The sequence below is a fragment of the Chelonia mydas genome, chromosome 7 (assembly GCF_015237465.2).
Source record: "Chelonia mydas isolate rCheMyd1 chromosome 7, rCheMyd1.pri.v2, whole genome shotgun sequence".
Taxonomy (NCBI): Eukaryota; Metazoa; Chordata; order Testudines; family Cheloniidae; genus Chelonia; species Chelonia mydas.
The window spans coordinates 57,955,600-57,978,258 of record NC_057853.1 but is presented as its reverse complement, the minus strand read 5'-3'; the positions used below and the strand labels follow the sequence as shown (position 1 = coordinate 57,978,258).

At 46.2% G+C, this 22,659-nt stretch overlaps 1 protein-coding gene and 1 long non-coding RNA gene across 4 annotated transcripts in view; one reads left to right on the top strand and one right to left on the bottom strand.

Moving 5' to 3' along the window:
* The window catches only part of TMEM273 (transmembrane protein 273), a 35,701-nt gene extending 32,501 nt beyond the window's left edge, over positions 1–3,200 (top strand). For all 3 annotated transcript variants that reach the window (XM_037903888.2, XM_043552378.1, XM_027831702.3), the window contains one exon: positions 1,330–3,200. In XM_037903888.2, coding sequence (XP_037759816.1) covers positions 1,330–1,348 — 19 coding nt within the window. In that variant the 3' untranslated portion in view covers positions 1,349–3,200. The remainder of the gene's footprint in view (positions 1–1,329) is intronic.
* A 13,193-nt stretch (positions 3,201–16,393) lies between these two features.
* LOC122466765 lies at positions 16,394–21,269 on the bottom strand. Its single transcript, XR_006292548.1, has 4 exons — positions 20,742–21,269; positions 20,483–20,563; positions 18,951–19,022; positions 16,394–18,872 (listed from the first exon to the last, which is right to left on the bottom strand). It is a non-coding gene; the product is annotated as an uncharacterized LOC122466765 (long non-coding RNA).
* Between the last annotated feature and the right edge of the window lie 1,390 nt (positions 21,270–22,659).

Below are 22,659 nucleotides of genomic sequence, written 5' to 3'. Positions count from 1 at the left end.
GAGAAACTGAGGTGAAGCAACTTGATGAAACCACACATCAACTGAGTTTCCCAGCTGGGGTTATGTCACATGATTTCCTGTCTCCCCTGCCAACACTGTGCTCAGTCCTGCAGGCTACTTGCTGCCAGGGACTCTGCATGCTGTTAGTTGACCCCTTCTTGCAGGGGAAGATGGCATCTGCAGTCATTTCCACAACTAGATCCACAGGTTGGAAATACATATTTGTGCATCAGTCAATTTGTTAAAACAGGGCAGCTGTAAAGACACAGAGATGTCTTGCCAGACAAGAGTTAACTGTGAGGATCTTTATGACTGTAGAAATGGTCAAATAATATTAGAATAATGCAGGGGTTCTCAAACTGGGGGTCTTGAGGTTATTACACGGGGGTCTCTGGTTGTCAGCCTCGCACATGACTGGTCTCTGGCTCTAAAGAAAGGGTGCCAAAATAGAAGTTCATCCAAGGTGCAATTTTCTCTAAGGCCAGTCCTGAGACTACGACAACATTATAGGGCTTACTTCTGGCACCTTAGAGACTAACCAATTTATTTAGTCTCTAAGGTGCCACAAGTCCTCCTTTTCTTTTTGCGAATACAGACTAACACGGCTGCTACTCTGAAACCTGTCATTATAGGGCTTGATTGTTCAGCAGCTGAAGAGCTGCATTAAACCGCAGACCAATCAAAATACTAAGAGTGGCCAAGAAAACCCTCATTTATAATTAACAGTCAGACTCACAGGCAAGGGTGGTCCTGGGGGAGGCTTGCAGGGGCTATAGCCACCCCAAAATTTGCCTCAGCCCACCCATAGCCACCCGTCCCAGCACAAAGGGCAAACTTTCCACAGAAGTAAGGATGGCATAGTATGGCATTGCTACCTTTGCAGTCTCTGCTGCTGCTGGTGGCGGCGCTGCCTTCAGATCTGGGCACCCGGCCAGCAGCCACCACTCTCTGGCCACCCAGCTCTGAAGGCAGTGCCTGCCGCCAACAGCAGCACAGAAGTAAGGGTGGCAATGGGGCAAAGGGTGGCAATGGCACAATGTGAACAATGATAGTGACAAAGTTTCTTCGCCCCCCCCCCCCCCGTATTAAACAGTAACTATTTAACTCAAGAGGCTTGCTGTGTGAAAGTGGTCACTCATACAAAAAGTTTGAGAAACAACTGGCATAATGGATTAGAATGACTTTCCTTCCATTTAAAAAAAAATATTTTTTTTATTTACTAAATAACATTTCTCCAGCTCTAACTTTAGTATGTTACCCTAGATCACTGCTGCCAAAGGGAGAGAAATAAAGTCTTGTTTATCTAGGATATTTTTTCTTCTTTTTCAGAGAAGAAGTCAATTTATAAGAACAGCAAAATACAACTGACCTCCAGCCATTTTGGAATGGGGTACATTCAGACTGGACATTTAACTACTGCTGTACCTGATCTCTGCATCAATGGAAGACTTTCGTCCACGGGGCTGTCTCAGCAGCCCCAAATTCAGTTTTTTGAAAAAGTGAACCAAGTGACTGATTACAGGAAAGGCTTTATAGTGTGCACAACCTAAGGTTATCTCTGCACTCAGAAAACATTGTGCACTCATATTATGTGCCTGAGGGGAATGCATGATGGAAATACACATGAGATGGGCTTTGTTCATTAACAGGTCCTGTTTGGGCTATGATAAGTATATGATTTTTTTTAAATGAATGAAATCAAAGGTGCCTCAAAACTAGAGATGGGTTCAAGCAGCAACGTTCATCTGCATTGACATTGCAAGCACCTCAGAGATGGGCCTGAAGGGAGAGAAAACGGCAAGAGGGGTTGCTCAGCCCATTGCAAATATAGGGGCCATTTGGAAAATGTGGAGTAAGGTTTAGTTTTTGAACACCAGCCCCTTGATGCAAAAGCTACGGGTGTTCTGATTTGGGGCCACAATTCTGTACCTGAACTAGAAGGTAGAGAAAGGAGATTACTCATGATCTTTCTTTAATATATATTTAGGGCCCTTTGTTTTCATTTTTTATTTTATTTATTTTTTCCTTGGAATTTATCAGTGTTTATTACCATAACAACAAAAGCAGGTGAAAATCAGTGCAAAAAACTATTACGAATTTTTTTGTGTAAATACCAGGTCTATTTTGGTGGACAGAAAGATGGGGGGGAAGTATTCAGTAGATTTGAATTCTGTTCATCAGTGTGGTTTGCTGCGGAACCAAAACAGAACTCAAAACACAATGCCACCTCTGAGTTTAAGAAAACAATATATCTCTAATCCCCAATAAAACTTTTCATTTGAATAAACAGTTTACTGTTGTAGACTTAGACCTATTAGCCTATAAATATTTACATTTAATAATTGGGCCACACCATGTGCAGCGCGTACACTCAGCTTCATCCTTTAAGTTGTGAATCTAAACTTTGTAGCTCTGGCTCATCTCTACAGACACATACATTCTACAATATCATATTTTAATCCTAGGCTTGATTGCTAAATCTGAATTTAGAGCCAGCTTCTGCTCTCAGTTACATCAGTATCAGTTCTGGAGTAATTCAGTTGAAATCAGTGGAGTTTCCCCAGTTCTGCACCAGAATTTGTCCTTTTATTCAACACTGCTTTTAGTGGTGGTAGCCTGAACCCCAAACTGGAAACACTGTGTCTCAATAAGAAGGACTGACCACTTGTTCATGTGTTTGCCAAACCATGGAAACGAAGGCCCCAAATTCAGTAATGAACAGGAGCAGACTCAGTTGATCCTACATGGTTAACCAAGAGCTGAATGAGGGTCTTAATGATCAATGCACATTCATTGCTTGGCCATATCATAACTGCACAGCTGTAATGCCAATTTTTTGCACCTGTGAAGAAAAAATATGTTTACTGTGTCTAAAATCATGACAAAAACATTATTTGTTCTATACTCAGTGAACTGGGGAATTCCAAATATGTCAGTGAAACTAGTCACCGTGGATCTCTCTGCTTTGAAATACACCTCATCTTTCATTGCTCAGAATAAGGGGGAAATGCAGTCGAGACAAAGAAAAGAGCTATATTAGAATGATTTGCCTTGATTCCCAAGGTGTCTTTTATCCGATTCAATAGCAAATGTTGCTAATGAACTGCTATGTTAACAGATCACCTAAAGCAGTAATGCGATACTTGTAAGTAATTTTGTGGGAGTGGGGGAGAGAATAAACCATTGTGTAGGGTATCGATTGATTTGCTTCCTTTAGCATCATTTTAATTAAGACTTCTGGTTTGGAACAGGAGAGAGGATGTGGTCGTAGAGGGAAGCTGTACCTTTACTTATCTTTATGAACAACTCTTTCCTTCACACCCTTGCAGAACTGCATAGGAAAATGAGACATTACAGGCAGGCAGTGAATGGGCAGGGTTGGGGAGTCAGGGTTAATAATATGGATCAGGTAAATTTAAAGGGCTGAAGAATAATACTCTGTCCAGGAGAACATGGGCTAGGAATAAAAAATATATTATGGATGGGAGTTTCAAAAGCACTCAGGAGTGGCCTCGCTCTGCTCCCATTGAAATCAATGGCAATGTGAATGTATGATAACTCTCCCCCACTAGCTCTGTCTCATAGATGATGGGCATAATAGGCCAGGGAAGACTAACCCTCCCCTGGCGCAGCTGCTGCTACCCCGCCACCTGATGCCTGGGCCATGGTGGCCCCGCCTGTGCTCCACCTCTTTTCCTTCCTGCTCCGCCCCTTCCTCGAGGCCTCCACCACTACTTGGCAGCTGAGTGCTTCCTCTCCTTCACTCCATCCCCCCTCTCCAGAGGTCCCCACCACTCCACACATCCTCGTGGGCGGTGGAGACCTCGCTGCGGACGGGGGGGTGCAAGGGATGAGGGACGTGGAGAGCGCATGCAGCAGGGGCCTTGGGAGAAGGGGTGTGTGGAGGAGAGGAGGAATGCAACAAGCAGCAACGGGGAGCGGGGCGAGCAGCGGGGGCTGGTGTAGAGTGTGAACGGGGCCCCGGGTGGAAGAGGTGGGAGTCAAGCGAAGAAGAGGTGGGACAGGGAGCTAGCCTACCCCAGCGGAAGCTTCACCCACCGCCCATGCTCTGCCTCTGTGCTATCTACTTAGACTGCAAGCTCTTCAAAGCAAGGCCTGGCTTACTATGGGTCTATAAAGTGCCTAGCACACACTTTAATGCACTATGGTCAACATTTTCAGAAGTGCTCATTAATTCTGTATTCTTCTGGAGGGCTCTGACCAGTGATGAGCTGCCAGAAGCTCAAGAACCAGTTCCTTCACTTGCTCCAGGTCTTCGGAAGCACTTCGGTGGCACATCCTTCAGTTCCTCCGGGTCTTCGGCAGCACTGAAGGACCCGCAGCCAAAATGCTGCCAAAGACCCGGAGCGAGTGAAGCACCCGCTGTCGAAATGCCGCCGAAGACCCGGAGCGAGTGAAGGACCCGCCGCCAAAATGCCGCTGAAGGCTCAGAGTACCACCGAGTCAGCAAAAATTCACATGGGAGCCTCCCCAGCCGAGAGGTCAGGCGGGACAGACAGGATGGTCTCACGAGCCACATCCTGTCTGTCCCGCCTGGGCTTCCCCACCCCTTTAACAACCGGTTCTAAACCGGCTTCAAAATTTAACAACCGGTTCGCGCGAACTGGTGCGAACCGGCTCCAGCTCACACTGGCTCTGATCCTGCACCATTGAACTCAATGGGACCTCTGCCCATGATCAAGTCCTGTTTGTGTGCCCAACTTGAGACACCTTGTGCCTAGTTGTCAGAGATGCTGAGCACCCAAAGCGCTCAGTGAAGTCATTGGAGTGACTCTGGATTTATACCAGTGTCAACGATTTCAGAATTAGCCCCCTGATATGCAGACAACTACATTCACTATTTCCTATTGGACCATGCTCCTTCCTCCTAGCAGATGTACAGAATAATGATGGATTGGCTCATTTAGATGAGAAAACAAACGTTTACTTGTATGCCACCTACTAACAGTTAGGGTTTCATACACACCATGCATTTTTAACGAAGAAGTAAGCAATCAGTACATTTAGTGACAAACAGTTGTCCAGCAGCAGCTGGAATTGTTCACTAGACAAAGAGAGAGAGTCAAATTCTGCTCCCAGTTACACTACTGTAAATCAGGAGTAATTGTTGAAGTCAATGAGCCTGACTGTGCTCTTACTCATATTGGTATAAAATAGGAGTAATTCCACAGAACTCACTGAAGTTACATTGGTATAAAAGCAGTGGCAGTGAGATGGCAATCAGTCCCAGTGAAACAGGCTGCACTCGTATACATCTGGTAAATGAGCGAAGAATCTTCTCCCATGTTTCCCAAATAGGACACATTGTGAAACATGTCAATAGGCAAAACAGTTGCCTCCTGGATATCCCTTAACTGTTCTCCTGCCCATAACTGGAAAATCAGGTCGCTTTAAATGCAGGAAACAAAAATGCCCTTCACTAATCAAGTGCAACAGAAACAGACAATTACCAAAAAAGGGGCTCTGTCTGACTCACCAATGAAAAAAAGGAAAAAATATAGCCAAAGGAAAATATATACCTACCACACCAGTATGGCATATAGGTAGAATACCTGAAGACATGACACACATCCACAGAGAGTACTAATTAAACACAAGACTGAATCAGAGAAAGGTATGTGTGGTGATGGAACAGCAGGTGTGGTTTTCTAAGAGCTATGGGGCACCTACAATTCCAGTGGGAGCTGTGAGGGTTCAGTACCTCTGAACCCCCCTTACACATGTACTGGTCTATCATAATCAGAAGGGAGTGAAATAAAAATGAGTTGCTCTTGGCTATATCATACACAAGGCCCTTACCTTCTCTAATTTGATATCTACGTCCTTATCTGGCCCCCCATTACCATAGCATCTGAGCACCTCACCAACTTCAATGTAATTAACCTCCCAAGACCCCAGAGTGGTAGGGAAGTGTTCTCCCCATTTTATGGAGAGGACCATGAGGCATAGGGTGGATTAAATGTTTTGTTCAAAGCCCCTCAGGACACATACAGCAGAGTATGGAAAAGCACCCTCCCTAGCCTGGGGCTTGGAAGAGGCCTTTACAACTACACAATCCCGCCTCTCTAATATTGCTGCTGGGTGATGATTACCATGTTTTGTCTTACCTAATGCATGCTCTTGTCAGATACCTTAAAATTAGACCCTATAATTCTCTTTTCATTCACAGCAATGTGAACCAGGCGACCCGGCAGAGAACTCTGTGGCATTATGTTAGTATAAATGCAGTGTGAGCTGACACTCAGGACCAAATACAAATGTTCTCCTGCGAATAAAGCCCATCCTCTGTGTTCCTTTTACAAACTTGTTCAGTCTCTATACACCATGCAATGGGTGGGCATACGACGGTGGTAAAGTCTAACTTGTAGTACCAGCCCCAGTGCTAACTCATAGTTTCTCCTGAATGTGATCGTCACAAAGGCATTTCACCAGACAGATTATGTTACACTTGTGGCTAGAGAATTAATTCTGAGTTATGCATGATTAAAATTATTACTTTTAACCATATTCTTCAGTAATTCCATGATGCTCAGAGAAAACTCACAGGCCTGGGACCAAATGCAGACACATTCTCTTGTGACTATCGTAAGGGGACTGGTGTCCCCTTTCTAAAACTCAGTGGGGGTGTTTCGGTTGGCTAGCTCCCAGTACCAAAAAAAAGGGGATGGGTTGATGGGGAATCAGGACCCTGAGACTGACAGTCCCCAGAAACAATGGGGAGAGGCCATTGCTCCAGGTCAGCCTGATTGACAGGGCAGGCAGGCGAATCAGGGAGTTAGGAGGCCAGGGAGGGTCCTGTTCTCCCTGTGAGCTGGAATTGCCTGGGTCAGACAGAGTGGGCAGAGCTAAGGAGAAAGCGGAGGCCCAAGCTGGGCTGGGGAGCAGAGCTGTGCCAGATCCAGAGGGGCCAGAAAAGCAGCCCAGGAAGCAGGTCAGTGCTGGGAGTAGAGTCACAGAAGCAGCCTGCAGAGCAGACCTGTCCTGGGAGCAGAGCTGCAGCAACCAGAGCCAGAGGGGCCAGAGAAGCAGCCCAGGGAGCTGGAGGAAGAGCAGCAGCAGCCGCCGCCATGCTGAGACAGAGTGGAGTTGGAGCTGAGGCTTAGTGGAGCTGGAGCTGTCTGAAGCCAGGTGCGGTGAGCAGCTGGGGAGAGCGAGGGGGACCCTGGGCAGCGGGCCCAGCGCAGGCAGAAGCCCCCAGCCAGGATGCCTGGCAGGCCACACTTGGAGGGGGATTGTAACCCCGAGGGGGGACTGACGCTGGGAAGAAGAGTCCTGCCACCTAAAGCCTGAGGGCATGTAGCCACTACCAGAGCAAGTGTCTGACCCGCAGCATCCCTGCAGCACAGCCAGGGCCTGAGAGGGGGCCTGGGACTTGGGAGGAACAGTCTGAACTGCCCTGACATTCCAGAGACACTGTTTGTGATGTTCCCTGCCACAGAGCGGGGTGATGTGTTTTCCTTTAACCTTTCCCATTTTTTCCTTTTTTTTTTAATTGATTGCTGTTTAATAAATTGTATTTGCTTTGAACCGTATGTAATGATCAGTGGGTCAGTGTGGAAAGAGCACCCCAGAGTGGGGACACCCTAGCCCTTGCCCTAAGTGACCACGACAAGTTTGGGGGTCAAGCCCCCCAAGAATCCTGGGCCCAGCCTTGTTGGGGTTATGGGGACTCTGCCACACAGGAGGGTGGAAGGGGAGCCCTTGAGGTCAGGCAGGCCTCTGGGTAAAGGAAGTGGGAGCGAGGACTCAGATCCTTTCGCTTGCCCATTTCACCGGGGTAGTGTATAAGCCAGGAAAGTTACCCACAATAGCGGGACCATACCCCTGCTTACACTAGTGCTTGATGACTCATGTCCACTGAATAGAAAACACAGAGCATTTTGGCTACACTGTGCCTCATGTCTTTGAGGTCATTCTCCTCCCCCCCACCATATATCCTGTGGAGCTGCCCCCTGCCTCAGAGACCACTGCTCCACCCCCTCCCCCCAATAGGCCTCAGACCACTGGGGCTACCGCCCTGCCCCAGGCCCCTGAGAAATCACTGCCCTATCCCAGTTCCTGTGGGGTTACGCCCCCATCTCAGAGCCAGGTGAGGTCCATGTCCTCCCTGGTTCCTGTAAGCCTGCTGCCTGGCCTCAGGCCCCTGAGGTCACTCCACCCCATGTGTCTCCAGGAGGCTGCTCCCCTTTCCATTCTGTATCCTGTGTGACTGCCCCCCTGCCTCAGGGTCTTTAGGCCCCACCACACCCCTAAATTCCATGGAGCTGCCTGTGACACTTCCTGAGGGTACCCAGGGTTTTGAGGCGCCTCACTAGCACCTGCCCTTAGCATGAGGAAGCCCTGGCTGTGCCTGCCAGGGTCTGCTCCCTGACTCCTCCAGCCATGGGCAACACAAGCACTGCCCTCTCAGCCTACGCATGTTAGCCATGGGCACGCTCTAACCCCCTTCTCCGTGGGGGATGCTCAGTGTCCTGCCCCTGGTCCACTGGACAAGCACGGTATTCACAGTGTCACTGCCCCCCTGCCTACCAGTTTCACCCTCAGATAATTGCACCACATAACATACAGCACTTATATAAATGAATTTCTACTGGGTTCCACTATCAATTTAACAATACATAGAGAGTCAAGTGATAGCTCACAGAAATATTGGAAACAAGTGATTGATCCACAGAAACTAAAATGATACCGTGCGTTCTAGAGCCTAGACTTAGTTAACCAGATACTCTCAGCTATGAAACAGGCAGGCTGTAATCCCTTTTTCATGGGACAAGACACACTGTCAGCTTGGCCAGGCCGCAGGGGGAGTAGAGGAGAGGCAGTGGGGAGCAAAACTGAGGAGGGGGCAGGTGTATTAGTTCACAAAAATTCTGTTGGGGGTCAAAGTTTTGGGAGCATATAGAACCGTCTCTGTCCTAAACAGCATTGCAAATAAGAAAATACAGGCAATTATTGCTTTCCTCATGACCGTATCCAAAGTCTGGGGGTGCAAAAAGTGGAAGACAATGGAGCATATCGATCTATGAAAAGTTGGGGGGAGAACATCTCCCTTTGCCCCATGGTAAATGATGCCTCTGGCTGGGGCATCCAGGATTGATCTGGAGGTTGCAGAGGCAGAATTAATTGCTGGGCAGGGAACTGATGTGAGGGCGAAAGCTTCTGCAGTGGGGGCCAAACTCACCTTAATACATTTGGGATCTGAGACAACACTGAGTCTCTCTCACACACACACACCGTGCCTCTGGGGATGGGAAGGGGGAAATCAACAATCAGAAGACAGACCAAAAAACACAATCTAAGCTTTTTAAAAAATATATCTTATGATTTTTGGGCCAATCTCATGGTTTTGACTCATCATTTTTGATTTCTTGAGGCTGGCAATGCTGTTACTCCCTGCATGCTGTGATTCAGCCCCCACCCCCACCTCAGTGATTTTTCCCCCTTGTGGCCCGAGGGGGCTGCTCCTTGCCTAAGACCCCTGAGAGGTCACTGATCCCCATGTCCAGTGGGGCAACACCCTGCCTTTGGCCCACGTAAGGATACTGTGCCCCTGCATCCTATGGGGCTGCTCCTCTGTGTTACTGCCTCGCCCCATAACATTTGAGGCTGCCCCCTGCCTCAAGCCCCTGAGAGGTCCCTGCTCTGCCCTTCTTCCCCCCAAATCCTCCCCACCCAGGGACACCATGCCTCAGGCAGAGGCAGGCCAAGCTGCTACAAAGGGGACCCGAGCCCATTGCAATGAAGAGCAGCCTGAGTCCTGAGGGGACACGGAGTGAGGAACTGATTTTGAGTGCTGGGTTTGGGTGTCGGGGAAGTGATTGGTTTTGAGAAGGGAGAGCAGCTTGGTTTGGAGATGGACAGTGGGCTGATTTTTGAAGTGAGAGAGCTGATAGTGTGTGGGGGAGAATGGCTGATGTACTGTGGTGTGGGATTTGTGGGGAGAGTTGTATTGTCATATGGCCTGATAATCTAGTTATTGTGGGTTAGCACAGCCGGGAATAATGATGCAGGCACAGTGATGCCAACTTTCATGATATTACCAGGAGTTTCATGCTATTTGGAATTTTTCTTAAAGCCTGAAGTCCTGGAGTCATGTGATTATGTGAGACTTCACTTTCATTTAAAGTAAAAGTACATTTCTAACCCTCATGATTGCAGAGAAAAGCTTGAAAGTATGACCCCCATGCACCATAAAGGCCCAGAAACCAGACAGCAAATAAAAAGAACCCCCATAACAATTACTAATATTATTTATTATTATGTCATTGTTTTGGGACCTGAGCGGTGATTTTGGAATACTTGGGGTTGGAAATATTTCAGGCATAAGCTCAGCAAACAACAGAACCACATTTGTTTACTAGTGGAGAGAGTACAGAGACAGCCCCTCTGCTGCAGCTGGTACCAACCAGGTCCCATCTTTCCCAGAGGCAGGGAGCACAAAACAACCCCAACTATACATGCAAAATGATGAGGTCTAAACTGGCTGTTGCCACTCAAGAAAGAGAGCTTGGCGTTATTGTGGATAGTTCTCTGAAAACCTCCACTCAATGTGCATTGGCAATCAAAAAAGGTAACATAATTTAGGAACCATTAGGAAGTGGATAGATAATAAAACAACATATCACAATGCCACTATATGAATCCATGGTACGCCCACACCTTGAATGCTTCATGCAGTTCTGGTCACCCCAACTGAAAAAAGATATATTAAAACTAGAAAAAGGTACATAGAAGGGCAACAAAAATGATTAGGAGTATGGAACTGGTTCCTTAAAAGGAGAGATTAAAAAGACTGGGACTGTTCAGCTAAGAAAAGAGAAGACTAAGAGGAGGAGGCATATGAGAGAGGTCTATAAAATCATGAATGAGGTGGAGAAAGTGAACAGGGAAGTGTTAGTTATCCCCTTCTCATATCACAAGAACCAGGGGTCACCCAATGAAACTAATAGGCAGCAGGTTTAAAACTAATATAAGGAAGTACTTCTTCACACAAGGCACAGTCAGCCTGTGGAACTCATTGCCAGGGGATGTTGTGAAGGCCAAAAGTATAACTGGGCTCAAAAAGAATTAGGTATGTTCATGGAGGCTAGGTCCATCAATGGCTATTAGCCAAGATGCTCAGGGACACAACCCCATGTTCTGGGTGTCTGTGAACCTGCAACTCCCAGATGCTGTGAATGGGCGACAGGGGATGGATCGCTGGATGATTACCTGTTCTGTTCATTCCCTCTGAGGCACCTGGCATTTGCTGCTGTCAGAAGACAGGATATTGGGCTAGGTGGACCATTGGCTTGACCCAGCATGGCTGTTCTTATGTTCTTAATTACTTTCTGAAACAGGGAACACATGGGAGGGGCAGGCAGTGAGATCATAGAATATCAGGGTTGGAAGGGACCTCAGGAGGTCATCTAGTCCAACCCCCTGCTCAAAGCAGGACCAAGCCCCAGTTTTTGCCCCAGATCCCTAAATGGCCCCCTCAAGGATTGAACTCACAACCCTGCGTTTAGCATGCTAATGCTCAAACCACTGAGCTATCCCTCCCCCGCAAGATGTGAAGGGGGAGATCCTCCTCTCAAACCCAGGTGAAATAACCTGCCTATTTGTTCTGATTCACATCTAAAATGAAGAGGCACACCTTAGCAACTGCTAGGGCTTAGGGAAGGCTCGTGAAAATGGGCATCACTGTATGTCCAGAGATGGCTTGTACCAGACATTCCTGAACTCCGGGGGACTTGGAATCGAAACCTGGACTGAAACATGAACCAAACAGAAAAAACCTCAGACCTGAGCACCCATAAACTTTGGGGGAAAGTTTCTAAATCTGGATCCAGAAGGGGTTCCCAATTTTGCAGCTAAAATCCATTCTGCTGGTAAAAAAGACCCTAAATAAATGAGTTTCCCAATTGGGCTAATGCAGCTCTTTGTTCCTACGTAATGAATGCTGCTCCTGGAGAGGTTGTCTACCAGGACTGAACTTTGACTTCTGGTCATTAAGGTTACACCCATTTCCTAGCTGAACTAAAGGACCAGGTCACTTGCTGGCAGGAAGTAATCGATTCCTAAACCTCACATATGGCCTAACCAAAAGGGAGGTGGGGACAAAGCCACTTTGTGTTAGCAGGCATTGGAGTCAATTGGCTCTCACCAGTATTTAGGGCCTGGGTCTGTTCCTTTGATTTCAATGGGAATATTTTATATTTAGCTTAATGGGAACAAGATTGGCCACTTAAGCATTGATATTTATGGCACACATATAAATTGTTTCCTTAGGTAACTTGGGTCACAAAACCCAAACAATTATGAACAAATAGGACATTCAATATATGCTGTAGCTCATCCATTACTAAACACCAGGCTTCACTGTAAGAGCGAGTTTCAGGAAAGCTTATTATCTATGAGGTTATTTGATTGATCTGAAAGGGTTGGATGTGCAGAGGGCACAGAAGGAAAGGGTCAAATTACCATTTGCCACTGTTGCATTTTAGATTGAGTAAGATCTGTACAGGCCTCGAGGAAAACCACACAAATGTCAGGCCGAGTCCGGAAGTAGTGCTAGGCCTTAGACCAAACAGCAGCTGTTCGTCCTCTGCTCCCAGCCCTTCCTGCTGACTTATTTATTATCTCCTCCTGCGTCATTTGTCATAATCTCTGACTAGTCAGGCCAATTAATCATGGCTCAGAAAAAATGAGATTTCTCACAAGGAGATTATCCGTCTCTGACAAATGAGGGATAATTCAATTAGCTTCCTTTTCTAAACATTTATTAACCGGTTTGGGTAAATTAGCCCATTTTGTAATTTAGCTATAATTTGGGAAGATTTAAAATATCATTAGGTGCCCAAAATCCTATGTTAATGGAACATTACAGTTGAGATTTTAATTACCCCAGAGAGAATGTGGAGGTAAGGGGTCTGATTCCCTTATGGAGGGGTCTGATAGAATGTCATAGGTACAGAAGCAACAGGGCTCTAGAGAAATTACCCTTAAGAGCCCCAGTTCTGGAAAGCATTTAAGCACAAGCTTCATAACTTTCCTGAACAGAGTGCTTTCCTTGAATTGGGGTCAAAGCCTGCAGAATTTACCTGATAATATTTATCAATTTTTTGTACCATCCTATAGAATCCTATAGTGTGCATATATATATACACATACATACATACATATACACACACCCCTACCCAATACAGTGGTTCTCAACCTTTCTATACCTGGGATCCCCCTGGGACTTCCCTTCCATCTAGCCAGAGCCAATTAGCAGAACTGGAAGGGCAGGGTGGCCACAACCACCTGCTTGTGACTATATCTCAGGGGTGGCCAACCTGTGGCTCCGGACACACATGCGGCTCTTCAGAAGTTAATATGCGGCTCCTTGTATAGGCACCGACTCCGGGGCTGGAACTACGAGGCACCAACTTTCCAGTGGGCCAGGGGTTGCTCAGTGCTCAACCCCTGGCTCTGCGACAGGCCCTGCCCCTTCCTGCCCCCTTCCCTGAGCCGCCGTGCCCTTGCTCCTCCCCCCGCAGAGCCTTCTGCACACCACAAAACAGCTGATTGGGAGGTGCTGATCAGAGGGGCTGCTGGTGGGTGGGACGTGCTGGGAGCGGGGGGAAGACGGACTGATGGGGGGCTGCTGACGTATTACTGTGGCTCTTTGGCAATGTACATTGGTAAATTCTGACTCCTTCTCAGCCTCAGGTTGGCCACCCGTGCTATATCTATTGAATTCTATAAGATAGTTTGGAGAACCTGCTGAAATGTTGTTTCCTGGTTAATTCTGTAGGCTGTTTCTATCATGGTGTTGCCAATTTCATACTAGTGTAATTCTATTGGCTTCAGTGGAATCATTCCTGATTCACACTGGATCAGAATTAGACTCATTCACACTGGGGTAAATCAAATGCCCTGAAGCCAATGGAGTTTGTGTGTATAATGTAATAGAACTAAGTGCAGTATAAATATACTGTAATATGACACAACTCACTTCATCTACGCAATCTGACTAGAGGAGCAGTGTTGAAAGTGTGCTGAAGAGAACGTACAGTAAATAGATGACCCTTCTCTGTGGCTCACTTAGCCCTCCCTTCTTTATGCGTTGTGTGCATCCAGGAAAATGTCCCAAGAGGAGGAAGAACGTGAACTTCGGGCTGCTTCTGCACTGACTGTGCAGATAAACTCCCACTGATGACAATGAGAGCTCAGTGGGTGCAATGGCAGCCTGAGGAAGGCTGGGTCATGTGAGCAAGAAACAGCACCTTCATTTTGTTCAAATCCTGCATCTCCCATTCTTGGGCTGCTCCGGCTTATGCCCTTTTCTAATTGCCCCAGAGACTAATGCAGGGCCACCGAAACAAAAAGGACACCGGACTGCCTGAGCAATCAAAATCCTTTACAGTGAGAGCCGTAAGAAGCTCAATCTATTTAATTTATCCCGGAGAAGTTGAAGGGATGACTTGGTCACACTGTGTAGCCGAATGCTGTTTAATTTAGCAAAGGTAGAATGGGATCCAGTAGCTGGAAGCTGAAGCTAGACAAATTCAGACTGGAGGGAAGTTTTTAACAGTAAATGTAATTAGCCATTGGAACCATTTACCGAGGGATATGGTTCTACATCTTATAGAGTCTTTAAATTAAGACTGGGTGGCTTTTTCTCAACCAGGAGTGATGGATTTGATGCAGGAATCTCTGAATGAAATTCTATGGTCTGAGTTATGCTGAAAGTGAGACTAGATGTTCATTTGGTCCCTTCTGACCTTTAAAAAAAAAAATCTATGAATCTGACGATTTGTTGCCAAAACACTACTTTTTCACATAATAAAGGGAGTGAGTTTATACGTGTGTGTGTGTGTGTATATATATATATATATATATATATATATATATATATATATAAATATAAAATACAGACATTTCCTTTGTTATTTCTATAGGTTTGCTTTTAAAAATGCATCTCAATCCCAACAGAGATGGTATACAAGCAATAGATTTCCTTATGTTAATCCAGCGTTTGAGAAACTCCTGGTGTTTTTAGAAGACCGTGTCCAGTAATTTAAGCCCTAAATATACATGGTAAATTAGGTATTATGAGACCTAATATGAATAGAAATGTTTTCACGAGTTACTCAAAAAGTAACAGTGGGCTTGATTCTGCATTGTTACCTTGAGTTGCTCCACCGCCCTCACTGGAATTACTACAGGGTAAAAGTGGTGGAAGTGGGAGGAGAATGAGGCCTATTCTGTTTTTATGAAATAGTCCCCTATTTAATTGAAAAATATCAATATATATTAATATGATACAACTCACTCCAGTCTGACTAGTGGAGCAGTGTTGAAATTGTGCTAAAGAGAATGTACGGTAATGCATGACCCTCTTCTTCTGTGGCTCACTTAGCCCTCCCTTCTTTGTGCTTTCTCCAAGGCTGTGTGTATCCAGGCAAAAAGACAGTCTCCCTTTTCCCCCCACTCCACCAACTTTCACGCTTTAAAGCAGTGTACTCTATTGAATTTGATTATATGCAAGTACTTTTCTAAAAAAATATTATCATGAAGGATTCTATTATGCGAGCCTTGCTCAGGAGAAAGTCCAACTCACCTCAGTGGGAATTCTGCCTGAGTAAACGTCCCATTGAAGTAAATGAAACTACTCTCACCTGCTTATAGTTAAATTCATAAGTCTTTGCAGAGTCAGGTCTTATCCTTTGAAAGGTCTTTCATTAAACTCTCTAAGGTGTGGTTAACACTACAGGTAAAGCTTTTTAAAACTATTGGGCCAAATTTGCTCCAGCCCTGGTACACCACTTTGGTAGATCCATTCATACTCCGCAAAGGGCTGGGGGACAATTCATAAGCTCTGTGGATGGCCACAATACGTTGCCACCTCACAAGCCCCAATATAGGGACGTGTATTGGTGGATGAAAAGGGTGCACCATGGGCACACAGCACTGTGGAGTTTCTGGCCGGTGACATAGCTCAGTGGGAGGCTTCCAGAGGCTATGGTAAATTAGAATGACTCTGGCAGCTCTAATTTACCCCAGGGATTGCAGTATAAATTACATTTCAAGCATGCATGTGCCTTGTCTTTCAGGGTGTGTTTTGAGTGTATCCTACCTGTGTGGTTAAACGCTGATACCTCCTTTTGAAAAACTGAGCAGAAAAATATTGGGGCCAGGGAGAATTCTGATATTAGTTCCAATGGTGTAAACCCAGAGTATCTCTGCCAAAGATTTACACAGGTACTTAAGGTCAGAATCTGGCCCGGGGGGGGGATCAGCAACTTTAAGGCCTTTCACATGTTTTATTAACCCACCAAATGTACGGTCATTTATGATGGAAATAGTGAGAAAATGCTACAGATGTTATTCATTAGTGGGACATTACTCACATTTCATCTTAAAACAGCAGTGTGCAGATTTTTTAATTACAGTGACTAAGAGCATACACTGTGTTTTGCAAGTAGGCCGTGTTTTAAGTAAGGTTTTGATTTTATTTACTTTCCTAAGGTTACTGCTGGAGAAGGCAACTATAGTTGTAACATGCGAATGGATCAAAGGAACAGAGAAGGTCTCCATGTATTATCAGAAACATGTGTTTTGGCATGACACAGTTGCAGCTGGTAAGCAGAATGCTAAGATTCCCCAACTTCACTCAAATTCCTCCTTCTCAATTATTATATTTCTCTAGCCTAAGGCTATACCCCATAATTACTGTATATTTTAGTGCATGCCCCATGTACTACTATTTTTTAAAGAGATATAGTCTCCCTTTTTTCTCCCTACCAACTTTCATTCTTTACAGCAGTGTACTCCTCTTAGAAAATTACTTCCATATGCTGCAGCTTGTATTATGCTTATTTACTAATGGTCATGCTACAGTAAACCTAGTTTCTTTTTGGTCAAATTGTGGATTGTCCATTTACTGGCAGCTGGACAGGAGTCTGCCTGAAAATCAAGCTATCGGAGCAGAAACTTGGCCACGACAAGGTTTTAATCAAGCTGCTGCCATGAATAGTTTTTTTTGGTTTTATCAGACATTTCATAGAATCATCAAAAACAATGTGAAATTGCTCAATAGACGTCTTTCCCTTGATTATTCCCTATAGGATTGCCTCAGTGCTTTGTCCGGAGGTTTTACACCACGTTTATATCTTGCAGATGTCCCACCTTTTGCTGTATCACTGCCAGAGCTCAAAAACTAAGCAGTGGCAGGCTGGGTCAGTATTTGCACAGGGGACCTCCAAGGAACACCTCAGTGATGGAGGAAACAGTGTAGGTGATGCCCTCCTCTGCCAATCACTGCGGAACCAATCCCAGCCTGGCATTAGAAGGCACTAGGCTGCTGGAGCTGCTCCTTATAAGAGGATGTGAAACGGAGGCTTAATGGTCTGTGGGCGTGATTGAGTATTTAGGTTGGTGGCAGCATTTGCTTTGGTTAACTTGAGTCCCAAAATTTTTAAAGTTTAAGGACATGTTTAATGCTCTTCTGCAATTGCCTCACTTTCCATCACAATCCTATGTTTCAGTTATTTATGTCTTTGAGTTGAAATTTTCCAGGCTTGGTCTCTGCACCAGGTTGGGAGTTTGGAGAGACTGAGCAAAACTTGTTCAGCTGTTTGAAATGCTGAGAGTTTTGCCAATGTTAAACACAAAACTAGTCAGAAAAATGTAAATAGCTTTAGCACCATCATGGTTAGGAGATGGCACTTGAAATTTGTCAGAGGAACAATTCAGAGATCAGAGAGGTGTCTTACACTGACCCCCATGAAAATCCGTCCAGATTAAGCCAATTTATAGATATGGGGGAAGCATGCCTGTACTTGTGCACCAGAATTTGTTTGATTCTTGCTCTTAATTCTGTGATAACCCTGCACACTCTGCAGCCCCGCTCTGCCTATTACGTCACATTCAATATGATGCACGCAGGCTAGAGCTCCAGACAGGACACCAGCAAAATGGATGTTCTTTGGGGAAAGCAGCACATCAAAATACCTTTGGTGCATTCTAGTCTCACCTCTTCCACTGCGCAGTATAAAGAATTCTGCGTACTTCCCAACCCTCTATTATTGGGCAAGTCCTTAGGAGGTAAGCAACCATACTTCCCCATCCACTTTGGGGATCAGATTGGTAACGAAACACCCTTTTTACAGATAGGTGACTTCGTATAAACTCTCAGATCTGCCCTGTGACAGCCCAGTTTTGTGAATGGCAAACCCATGTCTCATCTACGTAGCCATACTGTTGCTAAGAAAAAAAAATCTGCCTAATGTGTGCTTGGCTACAGTAAAATTTGGCTTCTTCTGAACACTCAAAGCATCCTTAACAAAGAGCACTTGAAATTCCTATCTCCGTTCCTTTTTTAATAGTGGTTTTTCCCATCACAAGGTAGCTGGTCCCTGTGAGCAGAACTGGGCTCAGTGCCTGTGTGTCAGAGCTGGTGAGCCCAATCCATCCAATTAAAGGGGGCTAGACTACACTGGGGCCTATAAAGGGCTGCCAGAGAATAGGAAATAGGAGATGGAAGGGAGTGAGTGGGACTGGCTGTGCCTGGGGAAGGGAAGCCATTGTGGAGTGGAACTAACTCCTGTGGTGGGTCCCTGGCGTGAAGGGCCAGGTGCTTATGGAAGCAGCCCTGGGGCTACTGCTTCAGGAAGGGAGCATAGCTGACCTGAACTGGGAAGCTACCAGAAGCAGGTGTGCGGGAGACCCTTCAGGGGTGGCCCTGAAGCCCGAGAGAAAAGGAATGAGCTGAAAGGTTGTTTTGTGTGGCTTTGCTTGACTGTATTAAGGAAACTGGGCGTGGCAGCAAGTGTTTGGAAGCTGTGCAGAAATCCTGCCCCAGGACACCTTCGATTTTTCACCTTTAAAGAGATGAGAAAACATATAAAGATATTGCATCTGTGGTTTTACAAAGGAGAGAGCAAATAAACTCTACCTACCAGACCAGCCTGATTCCCCCCCCTTAAGGCAGCTATTACACATCCTCCTCCATGAGATGTGCAGTCCATGTCCTGAAAAAGAAATATACCAACATTAAAACCAAATGAGTAACATTTCCCTGTGTTCAAAGCTGTAGTGAAATGCTATAAAAGGATCAGCAGAGAACACAGAAGTGAGGAGACTTTCAGATCAGTTAATCAGATTAGAACTTTTATAGGGAATAGGGAAACAGTGGACTGGTTCACAAGTTTGCTTGAGACATGCAGGGAATCCAAAACAAGGAGGGAAAATGTAAGGAGGCAGAAGAATTGCTTAAGGTGGTAAATGGGTTTTAAGCAGGAGTGCCAGGATGAAACCAAGAAAAATGCTGTCTGAGCTTCAGTCTATTGGACTGGGGAACTGACTGAGGGGAAGTGGGGCATTATTTGGGGGTATTTATAACAGGACTGAACCAAGCTTTGGAGAATGGCTGCTAGCACTACATATTATATTAACATTGCCTGGCACTTTAGGACTGTTTTCAGCTGCATATAACTTTCCCTAATGTTAACCATCTGGGTTGAAATTTTACATGCTAGGTGTCTGCCTCAGGTTGAACTATTTTGAAAAATTTCAACCAAAATGATTCAGCTCGTCCTGGAAGCAAAGCTAGGGGAAAAATCCATTGTTTTGCCCATATAAAAAACTTCTGGGGACTTTTTCTTTGAAAATTCTAGCACCCTCATGCTTTAGAGCAGAGGGAATAGCCGTTGTGTCAGCAATGTGCCTTTGCTGTCCCTGTGAATTTAGCCATGTATTACGCCTCTGAAAAACAGCAGCCTGCACATGCTCTAACCTTTTGGACCTTTGCAGCTCAAAACTCCAAAGATTCCAGCTGCACTGAGCATGCTCCAGTCTGCACGGGCACTGGGGTGAGCAAGACTTTGCCTGAAATTACATCTCTGCTCTGGGGCAGGGTAGGGGTGGGCTATGGAACTGAAAGCAGGGGGGTGCCCCCTGCTGGGCTCAGGTAGTGTGGAGAAGGAAGCCGCATGATCTGAATGCTGAGGGGACAAGTACTAGACCTACAGGGAGGCACGGAGTAGGTTAGGACAACGAGCTAGGAAGGGCTGGAACTGGGGCAGGGGAGGAGAACTAGGAGTTGGGTTGGGAGGAGACGGAGTGGCTGGGCAAGGAAACTTGGAGCTGGGTGGCACAGGAAACTGGGACCAGTTGGACAAGGAGACTGGAAGTGGGATGAAAAGCATGAGGAGTGGAGAATAATTGGCTAGAACAGGAGAATGGGACAGTGACAGGTTTGAGGAGACTGGGCAGAAGGGGGACACAAGTTTGTGGAGGAACAAACAAAAGAATCTGACCACTAGAGCACACTCCCCTTCCAGAATGTGGAGTAGAACCCTGTGTTCCTGAAGGTCATTCCTCTGCTGTCAGCAGATATCTGTAAAACCCGTGAGAATAGGGTTGCTTCCCCTTCTAGTTCTGGTCCACATAGAGGATGATAACCTACTATTTCTATCAGTTACTCCATTACCTGAAGTGACAGAGGTCCAGGTGGAGGATCAAAAGGTTCCAGCCTTGCTGATGAGCCATGAGGATGTCAATATGTTGCCACCTAAAGGAATTTCTGTTTTAGCAGTTTGCTTTAAAAAAAAAATCTAGGAAATGACACACAAACAAGTGTTAAAAGAATATTGATAAGGAGACTAAGTCAAGTGCTTAGAAGCTAGGAAATGCCAGAATTAAGGTTGTCTGTACAACCTTAATTTGTCCATATAATGGGGTTCACTCACCACTCTGGCTCCTCCTTCCAGCTGTCATGGGAATTAGCTCTGCATTGTACTGCACCCTCTCCAGGGGGTGCCACACTGCCATCACTCCTGCTCTAAGACCCACATTTCACCAAGGACTGCAGCATCCTCTTCAACAACACAGCCCTCCAGCTGTGCCACACTCTGTGTTCCCTCCTTCCCGGGGTCAGTATCACAGTCCCTCAATCCAGCCACCTCCTCAGTGGCAAATGGGGGCAGGGGAGACCCAGGCCCACCCACTACTCTAGGTCCCAGCCTGGCGATCCTGTAGATGGCTGCCCCTTGCTGCACCCCCTCCAACTCCTCTGTAGATCTCCCTGGGCCACTTCCCCACAGCCCCAGCACCCTCTTTGCCCTTGCTTCAGGGCCTTAGCCACAGATCCCTGCAGCCTGCCAGGCACTGCCTTTAGTTCCCTGGGTCTCTGCCTGCAGCACTGCTATGTCCAGCATGCTTACAGCCCTCCACCTGCAAGGCAACCAGTCCTCCTCCTCAAGCTCCAGGGAGTGACCAAAGCTACTCTTTTCTGCAGCTCTTCTTATATGGGCCTGCCTAGCCCTGATTGGCTGCTCCTATAAGTCCTTCTGTGATTGGCTGCCTCCTGTGCAGCCTCCCTAGGGTTCTATTAACCCCTAAGAGCTCAGTGTGGGGCAGGCGCTCTATCACACACCCTCTTGGGTATCTGCATTGTGATGCAGTCTTTAATTACGTGACTGATTACATACTGCCTCCTTAAGTGCCTGGTCCTATTGGTCCTATAAGCCTGAGCCAGGCAGATCCCCCTCCTTCAGTGCACAGGATGGACCTGCTCCAGGGATGAATCAGGGATGTGCAGTGAAGGAGGCTGTTGTCTGTAGGACCCCTGCCTGGTTTGTTGCGGAAATAGGGAGGTGTGCAGTCCCTGAATAGGGGACTGCAGGGAGAGGAAGGAAGGTCTCATGGTTAAGGCAGTTGAATGGTGCCCTGGAGAACTGGATTCTATCCCCTCCACTGATTACCACTGAGCACTCATCGCTAAGTGCCTAAGTCACTGAGCAGAGCAATTCCTAAATATCTTTACAAATCTGGCCCAGAGTCTCCTAGCCATCCAGGGATGGTAGAAAGCATTACTTGCAGATGCTGTAAGAGCTTAGCAGCAGTGGGGGATCCAAGCACTCTAAAACCACAGACTGAACTGACCTATTCTGTGTGCATGCTTTCAACCAAAGGAGAATGAACTGTGGCCACAAACTCTGCAACTCTGCATAGCCAGTCATTCATAAACCCAAAAGGTCATGACACTGTTCTTATTCCAAGTCCTAGACACATCTGATCAGTCTACACAGTAATGGTTCTTACAGTATGCACTGCATGCCTTTGAAATGGAAGAGAATTCCTCAGAACTGGGATAATTTCTTTTTAATTAACAAATAATAATTGACCTCAGCATTATCCTCTGAAGATCTCAAAGCACTTTAGTAGCACTGACTAAATAATTCTTACAACAAAGAGGCCTGTGAGGTATGTAAGGGATGTAGGGATCATTCCATCCTGTACTGAAGTGCAGTCAGTTCTGGGGTGGAGCGCAGCAGCTGTTTACTTCCTAATGTGCTGTATAATGTTGCTATACACTGTTAAAGGAGGACCCTTACCCAACTGAAGTTGCAGGAGAGATAAGCAGGATGTAATGATCACAGTAGGAATTTGGCAAGAACCCCCAGGATAAGACCTGTTCATAAAGAAAGCATTGTGTGATCTTTTATAACAACAAGTGGTCAGGATTTTACATGTCATCCAAAAGGCAGCATTTTCAGCAGCATGCTAGCACCTCGTTGGGCCATTTGTTCATTCGTGATTCCGAGGGAGGAGTACCACCAACTGATTCACCGGTAACACTTCCTGAAGCTCAGAGGTGGTCTCGCA